At 33.1% G+C, this 12,765-nt stretch overlaps 1 protein-coding gene across 8 annotated transcripts in view; it reads left to right on the top strand.

The window, feature by feature from the left end:
- The window catches only part of LOC111052953, a 171,641-nt gene that overhangs the window by 105,348 nt on the left and 53,528 nt on the right, over window positions 1–12,765 (top strand). Inside the window, exons 1-2 of one of the 8 annotated variants that reach the window (XM_039443111.1) lie at window positions 3,224–3,341; window positions 9,405–9,642. The exons of 6 other annotated variants lie outside the window; for them this stretch is intronic. In XM_039443111.1, the coding sequence (XP_039299045.1) occupies window positions 9,513–9,642 (130 nt within the window). In that variant the 5' untranslated portion in view covers window positions 3,224–3,341; window positions 9,405–9,512. Of the gene's footprint in view, window positions 1–3,223; window positions 3,342–9,340; window positions 9,643–12,765 lie in introns of those variants that run through there. One more of the 8 variants, XM_039443117.1, reaches the window with a different exon arrangement.

Raw genomic sequence — 12,765 nt, 5'->3', positions numbered from 1 at the left:
CTGTTCTATACCCTTTTGTTTCTAGAGAAATTTGAAAATTAAAAATTCTTGTGATTTTTCATCAGGGTTTTTCATCATTCTTACATTATAACTAGCCCAGGCAACGATTGCTCAAATAAAGGTATAGAGGGAAAAGTTTGGAACACAATTTTCAATTCCATAGCTCTTTTAAGGATAGTAAGAGGATTAACATATCAAAAGTCCTCATCCCTACCCCCTGTGCTAGAGGGGTGGGGGTGGTTTGAAAGTACCATTTTTTAATTTTTCGTTGACTGGACTAAACATTATTTTATGAAGAACAAAGTTTCCGTTTGAAAAGACATCTACGGTAGTCACTACTCTTGTAAAAGTAATGCAGCTCCAATCATTATGAACTAATATAGAATAGACATCAGAGTACTTTACTACCTAGCTGTCCCATAAAATTTAGGATAAATACTGAATACAATTGAAAAAAAGAACAATGTCATCATCATCTTCTTACAAGGATTAGGCTCTATTGGCCTGTACCGGCATCCATTTCTTTCTTGGTCTTCCTATGCCTCGCTTTCCTCCGGGTTTGTACTCCCATGCTAATATTGGGAACCTATTGGATGGCATTCTGAATAACTAAGTAGACCAATTTTCCCGATATTTCTTCAGAATATCTAATAGCTGTTCTACATTCAATTCAGCTCTTATGTTGTCATTCCTTATTTTATCCAGTCTACTACAACCTTTGACCGCTCGTAAAAATCTCATTTCAGCAGCTTGTATATACAAGATTCAGTTTGTCTGTTTAAAACCCATGCCTCGCTACCATATGTTATTAACGGTATCGCCATTGTTCTGTAAAACTTTAGCTGGGTATCTTGTCTCGTTTGCTTTCCTATAGCTCGTCTTATAGTACCACAGACCACACTGAATCTCGCCACTTTGTCGCCACAAGATGTTTGGGATATCCTTTTACGAGCATTATGTCCCACAATTTGGCCCCTGAAACGTTGTCAAATGCTTTCTGCCAATCAATAAACGCCATGTGAGTTTCACAATTGTATTCACGATTTTTCTCAATGATCTGCTTTAAGGTGAATACAGCATCCATACATGATCTTCCTCGGCGAAACCCCATTTGCTCTTCTCCTATCAGTGTTTCTGCAATGACTCTCAGGCGTCTATTCAGGATGTCAGCATATAACTTGTATGCAGTGTTCAAGAGGCTTATTCCACGATAATTCTCTGGGTTAGCTCTATCCTTTTTCTTGTGTATCGACACCACATTTGAGGTTTCCCTCTCTGTAGGGATCCTGTGAGTTTTCCAGCACATATTGAACAAAGCTAGTACTCTCAAATGCAGGAAAATACCTCCATATTTCACAAGTTCCATATTTATTCCATCCAGACCACTTGCTTTCCTGTTCTTTGACAGAACAATGTATCATTTCAATACTTTTTCTAGCATAGCAAGATCATCCTATCTGATAAAAAAGTTCTGAACTCTAACAATCTCATGATTTACCAATCATAGATGGATTGAATTGGAATATTCCAAGCAAATATACCCAGTAGAGCACCGATTATCTGGACTAATCATTGATGCTGGACATTTTTAACGTGTAAACGTGATGAAAACTTCTCATTCTGGCCTACTTGGTAGTCATTGTTGTATGTAATACAACTTAACTCAACCACTCTCCTGTATACCGACTCAATGCGATAGAATTTTCAGAATTAAGAGTTTCAATTTAGAGGTCTTGGAGAACTCAATCAAATATAAGCAAATTTTAAGAGGTTTGACTCAGTGATCGCTCTGATAAGCTATCGCTTAGAATCATACGCCTGATACTCCCCTTGGAAGAGTGAGTACTTGAGCAATATAATTGCTGCAAAGTTTTTAAATCAATATTTATTTATTGGAAACCTGTTTAACAATTTGAACGTGATAAATTTTATTGTAGGATGACAATTTCATGACAATATAAGTGAAGATAGGCCTACTTTACAAAGTTCCATTTTCCCGTTATTTAGTTAGATCATGTTAAGAGATAAACTGTTTTAATTTTGTACAAAAAAGATTCATCCATTTTCAATTCACCAGTGACGATAGAAGTGCGCAGAATAGAGTATGTGAATTGTTTACATTAAGATAAATATACGGTTAGGTCAAACAATCGACTTCACACTTACATTGTTACACAATAGAAAACTGCTAATTGATGGCCCCAATAGGCTTACAACCAGTTTTTGTAAAAGAGGATTTAAACAATCAGATCATCATGAGCTATGACATTCTTTGCGAAATATGATAATTTGTAGTTCTTCGAATTTATTTAGCCTACAAGATTAAAAACTTCCCGTAAAAAAATCGAGTGACTTTTTCTTCAACTGCCATCTTGATTGAATTTCATATTACATGAGCCAAATGGTGAACGAATTACACATTATAATGTGATAAAATCGCTCAAACAATAAGAACATGTCATTTTGATCAAACTATACCGTGAAAAAATTTTATCCATTTATTTTTTTTTCAATCCCGGGATCTCGGGACTTTCGGAAATTCGACAGTCCTGAAATCCCGGGTTTGAAGATAACGTACATCCCTACGGGTACATAAGGTACAATAACATCCCCACCTGGGACGCAATCTTATAACTTTTCAAAGTCATTTCATTTTCTTTCAAGTAGTTGGACCATCGTCTTTGACAATGCACACATGTCCAAGGACACATCTAATTTATTTAACATTATGCATAGATAATTGTTCTGGAACAAATCTTTTTCATCAAAGATGTAATAAATCTTTTCCCCATCATCATTAACATCTTTCATGCTGCTATGCCATTGTCTGCAGGCTGAAAATGTTTTTTCTTTTTTTGTGCTTCTCTTTGTTTAGCATGGAATAGGCTACTAATTCCATGCAAGTTATTTGAGGCTACTGGCTTGGAACTGGTGCTCTTATTGAATTGGAGGACACTGAAAATGTGACATGCCATCTTATGTAATTGACATGACAAAATGGATATAATGTAAACACAGGCAACATTAAAGTGTAATTGAATGCCATAATATAGCCTCCCACATACTTGATAGGACAAGGTGTTGTACATAGAAGTAATTACTCTCATTGTTCATGATTATTATCATGTTTGTGGCCTTTCTTGATCCGCTAGGTTGGTCACTCTGTTACGGCGGTAAAAACAAGAATGGCGGCCATTCAAACTCTAGTTTCGCGATGTTCACTTACTAAGTAACAACGCGGTGTGTCTATGAATGTTGCAAGTGATAGTTACATCAGTGTTTTCTATTTTCTATCAGTTCATGAATCATTATTCTAGGAAATCTATATTTTAAATTAACCAGTGTGTGCTTTCGTATAATTACCAGGATAATTATTGTAGCTTTATTCGATTTTAATACCATAATCATCATACAAAATAATAATCCTATTGAAAACTAAAAACATGTTTGCCCAGATAGATCATTGTCCAATCTTGAGCCATATAAAATATTTAAACAATAGTGCATAGAGTTTTCAATTTTTTCTCTTATTTTCTCTTTATTTTTTTCTCATATTATATTCCTATTTATTCTTATATAATTTTAATTCTATGTATATTATTTATATTGTGTCAAACATCAAATTATTATGAGCTGAAACTCCACAATATTCTTTTTTTCTGAAGTAAAACTTTTATTGGGTTGCCAAAATTATTGGGTTGCCAAAATGTCGGTGCTAGGCTCAATTTTCCTTAATTTGATTATCCTTTCCCATAACTGGCAGAGAATGTTGAAACTTGAAATTTTGAAAAAAAGTTGGCGAATCCATAAAAAATGCTTAATTATTCTACGCAGCTTAGTGCAAACAATAAAATTTTCAATATGACAATATTGTTAAATATCTAGTGAATAATGTAGATGCAAATTTATTCAAAAAATTGTTCTTTAGTTTTAGATTACAAATACTACTCTGAAAAAAAAACAAATTTCGATAAAGAGATGGTTTGGACTGTGGCTGTTCCTCTCCCAATCATCTCCATGATTAATTAAATTTGTCTATTATTGAACAAATATAATATTATTATCTTGAAACATTCCAAAATAACATTGATCACATTTCGAATGGATTCTCCGCAAGGAAAGAAACAGTAATATCATGCAAAATCTTTATTGGAATGAATTCAGGTTCTAGAGTACCGGTATTTTCATCACTATTGTGATCTTTGTGGAGCATACTAGAATATTCAATCTTATTGATATTATATATCTCGATATATATATCAGAGCTCATACTGTGATTTAAATTCACTTTCCACGAGAAAATTTGTCTCGACGTATCTACTTGATAATTCGCTCGATATTTTTTTTTATAAAATGTTGAACGATGAAAATTCTGTTCCCATAAACTGGCATTACGAAGGATTCAAAAATATTCTACAGAATGCAGTCCATTGTTTCAGCTTTTCAGAGACTTATTCACATTTTCCCTATTCTAAAGTATTCGTACGTTTTCCTCTTTGTCCCAGGCTCATTGAATATTTATAGCTAGTTCAACGTTCATTCCCTTACACTTAATTTTCTAATTAGTTATTACGTGGACATAATGCGCAACAATTAATTACATTACCGGTTAATTATTGTACAGTGGTATGCAAAGAAGTAGTAAATTAGGGTTTGTAGAATGCACCCTACAGAAATACTTCTCATTTTTCAGTCCGCATTGGCCAATTCAGTGGGTATAGACTTTAGAGAGGATAGACAAAGATTTCATGTTCCATCTTTCAGCTCACAATCAATATACAGTATCTAAATCTTATAATAAATCTAAATTATAATAAATCTTCTCTATTGAGTAACAAATTATACGAGGACGTAGCAAATAGAGCATTCAGAGGATGAGGATGGACAACTTTCGAAAAATTTCAAGACTTTTAGAAAATTCGAATCCCATTTTTTCCAAGTATTCAATAATAATAAATTATTGAGCCTACCGTTCTTGAACCAAAAGCTACATCCGCCATTTGTACGATTTGAACGCACTCTGCCGAGTAGCATCAAGTATTTTGTCGTTATGCGTTCTATGTTCCATGAAAGTGGTTTCATGCTCCTAAGATCTACTAGAAACATAATAACTTAAAACATTGATTTTTCCATGAATCTACAGATGAAAATGCACAAGTAGCCCTTGTGGAACAAAGAGTTTTGTTCTTGAAACGCTTTTTCATATTTAGTTTCATTTAGGAGTTTTTGAAATCAAAATATTATAAGAAACTAGTTTTTTTCAAAGTTATAATCCGTGTAAACCTTTGTATACAGCATGGGTCTTAATGACCAATGTTATTTCAATATATCAATAGGGACACATTGTTGCCATTTTCATGCTGATTCTATAGTGAGGTGCACGTTATAATTGCAGCGTTTGATTAGCAATTGTATTGCTATCCTTGTCTATCATTCAACAAAGCGGATAGCACTATCTCTTTCTCGCTTTGCTCTGTTGCTAGATCGATTTTCAACAATGTAGAAATAATATTATAATTAATTAACAATATATTTAATCTCGATTATGAAATCATTGAAAATATATTTTTTTGCTTGATAGAATCTAATTAATTATTTTAAACGAGAACGAACAGTTAATATTACATCGATAAACCAGTATCAGTTACCCTCCATAGAAGGCATTAACAAGACAGAGAATCGGCAACGTTGTTTTCCTATCATTCTCCCCTGCCATTATAACGTGAACCTCACTATATCAAAAATGTCTACGCTCACTTTTTTGCTCTTTTTTTTCTTCACACAATAAGCTCATAAGCTCTTTGGACTCTGTGAAATCTGGCAGCACTGTACTCCATAAGAGCAATGCTGCAAACTTAATTTTGTACAGAGTATAGAAAAACCAACTTCCCTTGTTAGTTTCATACTTAACAGTTACACCTTCATCCCTCCTGAATGTTAATAGATTTGCATGTATTCTTATTCAGCATTTCAGTATCTGCAAACCCCTTCCTTCTCCTCACATAATTCCATAAAGCTCATCATGGGCTTGAAGTTTCATTGAAATATGTAGTTCCATGTAATGTGAGATTCAAAATGTTATGAGATAATTGGAAACGATCAGATATTAGAATTATTCTGAAACAACTCATGTGTCAGTGAGATCAGTCAACGGTTCACATCAATATTGCTAGCAATTATTGATCATATCCATTCAATTGGAATAATTGGTTACGGTATTGCTTTTTCATGGAATGCCACTCTGTCTGTCCCCTCAGGAGAGAACAGCTACAAATTAATGAATTGAATGTAATGAAGAGGATTTTCAAGCTGCATTACAACCCAAAAAAAAATCCACGAACTGTATGACTTTTTATAAAACATCACCTGTGATTGATCGAACTGCATACTACACTGCACTACTACTGGTCTGTTATTTTTACATTTTCATCAAATCATACTCAACTTGACTCCAATAGAGTTGACATTATTTCTCAAAACTTGAAAAACATCATCATTCAATAAATCATCCACTGGAAAGTACTTATGATGAATTTCAAAAATTACTCACGATTGAGATGTTTTAAGAGTTCTTCCCGGACCGATTTTGAAATTATGTTAATCTTTGCGGAAAATCACGTGAGCAATAACACGTGAAGATAGCAAATCTTTCAAGCTCTGCTCGCTTGACCGAAGTCGTGCAAACTCTCTGCATATGCTCCAAAAATCACTGCAATTATTTCTGGTAGTGTACGTGGATAACGTAATTCAATTATTGCATAATTTCATTCCATATTTTTTTTCTTCTTCTCATTCACCCGCTCTGCCTGTGCAAGTTTTCCTTCCCCTTCATTTATTATCAATAGAACAATAATAAACTGTCGCTGTTTTGGAACACATATATTGTTCAAACATTTTTGTTCCGCACAACCAATAAACAAAAAATATATATTGTGAAATCAATGAGAAAACCTTAATAATGTTAATTTGATCATTTGAGGACTGCATAGATTGATATCTAATATCTAATAGTTTCTAATATTTGCAGGAATTTGTGTCCTAGTGGTTAATGTATAAGAGAAATCAGCATCCTAGTCATATTGAAAAAAGGAGCACGATTAGTTAAGGGGAATGGAGAGAGGTACCCAGAGCTCGATGATATTTGAAATGGATATATTTATGCAAGACTAATAATTATGTTAATCTGGCAGAAGATAACTTCTACGCCAGCAAAGTAATGAACAGAAGATTGTCAGATACATTTTATTGTTAAGTTTGCTCCGTAATTGAATTTATATATTATTAATATTTTATCATAGTAAAAATATGTTCAATTTTAATTTCCAGTTTCAGCACTCCCTTCTTTCTTGGATCAAGCGAACTGAACTTTTTTAGGACTTTAATTTGTAAAAGAAGTTATAATCCTGTAATTCAACGTGAGCCAAGTCTCATGGGATGAGTATCTTCTACCAGCTTGCTTGTTACTGGAGAAATTCGCATGAACTTTGCCATTTCAAGATTCTCGGGGGATTCAATAAAATTAGTCGTGGCGAACTTTGGGTAGCCTGCTATATGCTTAAAGTAGGCCCATGCTAGCTGCATAGGTTTTCATTTTTACACTAACTTACAATGTTCTACATTTACTGCAAAAGCCAAACGTTGAATGCTGTCTGAAATTAACACTGTTCCACAGTTAAAAATCCTTCTGAAGTGTAGCAGATAAAACTAAGTACTTCGGATATTTTTTAATTGCAAAATGAACATAGCCCAAAACAGAACAGAAAAACTCCACTATTTGTCGAATTCAGAAGCCGAAAAACGAATTCATCTTCAATAGGGAATCCAAAAGGAAGTTTTTATTGACAAGCCTTGATTTAGAATACACATTTCAATTACTATGGAATAAAAAATACCTCCACTTTTAGAAGATGAAAAGATACCTTTGAGAATCACTTTCGTCAATAATCATCATCCTAATTCTATCCATAAGACTATCGATATACAGACGCGACGAGACGTCTCCAACCCAGGGGGTTACAAGTATAGCACACCTTACAGATGCTAAACTATTGAATGATTGTAGGAGCGAACGTGTAACATTTTTGAGATTCATTCACTACTAACAAGGTATTATAGAAGATAGAAGTTTAATCTTCTACAAGGTATTTATATCGCTACTTACATGCTGTATTTATGTGAATGTGGAGAGTTTCTCATCTCTTTCGCACACTTCATTCAAGATCACCAATACTCCCATTCCACTTGTAGTTTACATCAGCGCTCTCTTTCTTCCCCTTATAAGTGCCTCCTTCTCTGTTTATTTTTCCTTCTCAAACACGTTAAGGATACACAGAAGGTCCTTATTGTTGGCTTATCTGGTGATAACTTCTCATAAATGTCGTCGTTTGCCGGCAGTGTATCGGCTGTCTTCATAAGGTTTTAAGCGGTTCGTGCCCTCTTTCGGCTAAACCACTTCCCCGAATGCCTTTTAACGTCGTCAAGCATGTTATCTTTGTGTCCAGAGTTTCTACCTCTACTTTACCGACCTTGAACATGATTCAATACTCGCTAGCGGTACGAATCCCTTCGCAGCTTAACAATATCGTTACAAATGTTATGCGCTACAGCCAAGAAAAATGACACTTTTCTCACAACATGCCCTGAGACCAATTTATGCTTCTTGACGTAAACCAACATCAACAGAAAAACAAGAATAACTGGTATTATGGGAAATACATTTCTCACGATTGAGGAAGTTTCAATAATCAATGATAAGCAATAAGATTCTATCACTTTCAGAGTCGAAAAGTTTAAGAATAATCAAATCTTACAGGTGAAAATATTGAATTAGTACTTGCTCTTTCTTTCTCACTGGAGCTACAAAATTGATTGCCACAGAAAAGATGCAAAAGTCGTTAAACCAATCCGAAGTTTGTTCTTCAGTGGCATAAGACACTTTTTAATCTACCACTTCAAGTTCACACTTCAAAGCAAAACCATTTCAATCCAATGCAGGTTTATTATTTAATAGTTAGATTGGCATAAAAATGCAATGAGTCATTGAATCTAATGAATAAACGAATTATAGGTTGGTATGTGTTCCAGCCGTCAAGGCTGCTAATATTATAATTTAAAAGTTAGATTGAAGATACATAAATGTAGTTATAAGATAGGAGTTTTTTTACAAACTTTAACAGATATTCCCACGTTAACTATTCTCTATTCATGATGAACCCTATTATTCCACAAAATTAAGAATATTCTGTTATCATTAAGAGCTCAGTGCACAACAAATATTATCATTATTGATCACCTAGCATTGAATTTGATATTTTTTATTTGGCTCACAAGACAGTGTTAGTTCAATTCGTAGGCTTGCCTTCAACTATAAGGGAATCAACTTGAAGAGAATCACTCAATTTCAGATCCGGATAATGTCTTATTAGATATGAAATATTTCTACGAATACAATTTTCTAAAATCATAGTCAATCGTCGATCATATTGCAAGTGATTGGCCTTTATTGAAACGCAATGAGAACTGTTATTGAGAGAACGAGTTTTGAGGGACTCCTTCTAGTCTTTGTTCTTATATCTTTTGTGGAGTGCGCTACGGACATTCTAACACACAATTCTAAGCTGATAGTGGTTGAAGATGCACAAGGTAAGTTTTCAATATACTGTAACTTACCTAAAAATTATAAAGAGATTATATCAATTCGTGAAAGTAATTTCATTGATTCACAATTTTTCAGTATCTCTTTGATTGATCTCTTTTTAATGATTTTCCCGTGTCTCTTTTAAATGCCATTTTTCTCGATTGAATCTTCTATTTCCAATTAAATTTAATAAAGAATGTCATAAACTATTAATAATACTTTTTTTCGAGGCTTCTGTCTCTTGCAAAGGTCAAATAGTTTAATTTTCAGAGTAGGTAACTTCAACTCAGCTAATAGCTTATGAAGTACCTTAATCATAACTCTGACGCTACTTAATGTTTTTGTTAGTTTTTAATTATTTTCATTTATATAAATAGAATTAGAAGATGATATTTTATTATGTATTTTAATTTTTTATTTTTTGAAAATTATTGTACTGATTTGTTAAGTTCATTTACTTTTGTTTGTAAATTGTCAGTGTTATGAATAAATGTCAATTTCAATTTCAAAAAAATACTTCAGAACTATGAATATTGACTGCAGATATGAAAATCAGATGAAATGAAATGCTACTGTATCTCAGTCTTTTAAATGGTTGTTAATAATGAAAAATCTTTAGCTCTGTTATCAATATTATGTCATTCAGCTATATTATTATTAAATTTAGTTATCATCAGATATAGTTTATAGGAAGTTGAATTTTCTATTCCATTTCAAGATTTTGATCGTTCCTTGAAACGTGAGGAAGGTATGAAGGTTCCCATTCGTAGAGATCGGCATTTAGTATGATGTGGTTAGCCGAACTGAAGTCAATTTCTCATGTGTGGACCAAACCATGAGAGCAACACAATAGTAGCCCATCATAACAAATTTCATATTTTTGGTTTGAGTTTTCAGATGAATAGCCATTTGCTATAATTAACCATAAATATTCAATTTGATGTAATGTGCCATTCCTCACTTAATAAAATGGTTCGGTTTCGCGCGAAAAATCAGTCCTGCTGACAGATCAGTCTGAAGGTCATCTTTACGTATGGAGGAGTCTAGAAATGAATAAAATTTCCAATAGATCGATGTTTTATTTATTTATTTATTTATTAGAACAGTCACAAACACGATATTTGGAAAGAGAAACAGGCAATTGCCCAAAACTTCTTCAATTCCTTGATTTTGGCACATGTTCAATCCATAACCGAGATAGAATTAAATCTCTCATTACCCAAACCATCAGGTCCTCAACATATCACCAACGAAGCCCTCAAGTATGAAATTTGATTATCCTGATAATAAACGTGTGAAATTATGTAATAAATTATAACAACTACAGAGATATTCACTTCACAACATCAATATCAAGAAATCAACGTCTCAGATTGGAGAAATTGATCCTCATGATCTCTTCTAATTATACAAAAAATTACATTTTCTCCAAAATAAAATTCAGTTAAAGAATTGATAGATCTCAAGCTTTATTCAACTCACTCAGTAATATGTTAGTATGGAGAAGATTGACATATTTTTACCAGATTATCGAAATTTACAAGATTAACGAGTTTAATCATTACTCTATAAAGCTGTTAAAATTCTCAAGTTATTATAATAACTCATTTTGGAGTTTGTTTATTATTGTTATGAATTAATGAGTATTTTTTGCACGTTTTTTGTGAAGCTAAACCTAAAGCAATCTTTTTGTGCATTGCTTTGAATTTAGTAATTATGAAAGTGAGTTAGTCAACGGGAAAAATGAAGCCCAACTCTTGAAGAAAACTCTGAGACCTGCAGAAATTTCAGAGGCGATGGAAATTGTTTGAGAGAACGGAAGTCGTCTGAGGCAGAACAAACAAGTTCACTAAGTACAACTAGCTTAAAAGATTCCAAGCTTGAAGATTCTTGTTTCACGTAGGACTTGTAAGGTTGAGTGGAAAACAATAATAATTATTATTTTTGTACAAGATCATGGAAATTTGTTCTGACTGATTCAGTTTCTAATGAATCACATGTATTATTTTGATTATAAATATATAATTTATATGAAATATAGAAAATATATAATAATTATATAATTTATGTGGTTATTTTTATATCTGGCTATTTTTATATCTAGTTATTCATGTTTAACGGATATTGAAAACGGCTCTAACGATTTTCTCGAAATTTGGAACATAGTAGGTTTATGATATAAAGATTCGATTGCACTAGGTCTCATCCTTGGGAAAACTCGCTGAACGACATTAGAAGGATAATTCATCCTTGGAAGAACAGATGTCTCTATAATCGCGTCTTCTGTCGATAACAGAAGATGCGTGTGCCTGTGTGGGAGATCAGCTGTGTAATCATTTAATCAACTTACCGTATCTCGCGAGAAATTTTATCAAAATAATCGATTTGTTGACATGACATGGTTTATAACTCTAAATTGAAGTATAATATATCATAATATTCAAAGTTAATCATTATTTTACAGTTTTAAGTGATTAGTGAGTGTTATTTTGTTTTTCAATTTGGTTTGTAAACAATCTAAATAAGAACTTTTCTGTTTTTAAATATTTTGACTCAAAATTGGACCTGAATTCAAGTGTATGAAACATAACCTACTTTTTGGAGTTTATAGTGTATAAATCGAAATTCGGAAAAGAAACAGTTTTGAGCTGTGCCTGTTTGTCCTTCCCCAATAATTTTTAAAAATTGTGTTCTGTTTATCAATAAATGAATAACGAGGGAAGCTCGGTGCCCCGATATAAAATAAAAATCGAGCCTCAAACTTTGACGTTCAAAATTTTTTTCTGTGTGCACCGAATTTGATGATTTTTTCTTAGTTGTGTTTGTTAGGTTCAGGAGCAGGTTTATGGTCTCTAAAATTTATAATTTGACTTCAGGACTCTTTCCTACGGTCCTTCAAAGTTTACATAATGTAATCCTTATGGGAGAAGATTTGTGAGCTTGCAAAAACAGAAATAAAAATCAGCTGTTATAATCATTGCGTCATCCAACAGCCGTCGGTAGATCTGTTTCTAAATTTTCTTTCTACTGATTCACAAAATTTAAATTTTTAATAATTAGACCGGGCGCAAATGTCGTGAATAGGGCACTCCGTGGTCATTTTTGAGTAACAACCGTGGAAGATGTCT

Source organism: Nilaparvata lugens, chromosome 1, assembly GCF_014356525.2.
Source record: "Nilaparvata lugens isolate BPH chromosome 1, ASM1435652v1, whole genome shotgun sequence".
Lineage (NCBI taxonomy): Eukaryota > Metazoa > Arthropoda > Insecta > Hemiptera > Delphacidae > Nilaparvata > Nilaparvata lugens.
This window is presented reverse-complemented; position numbering and strand designations above follow the sequence as displayed.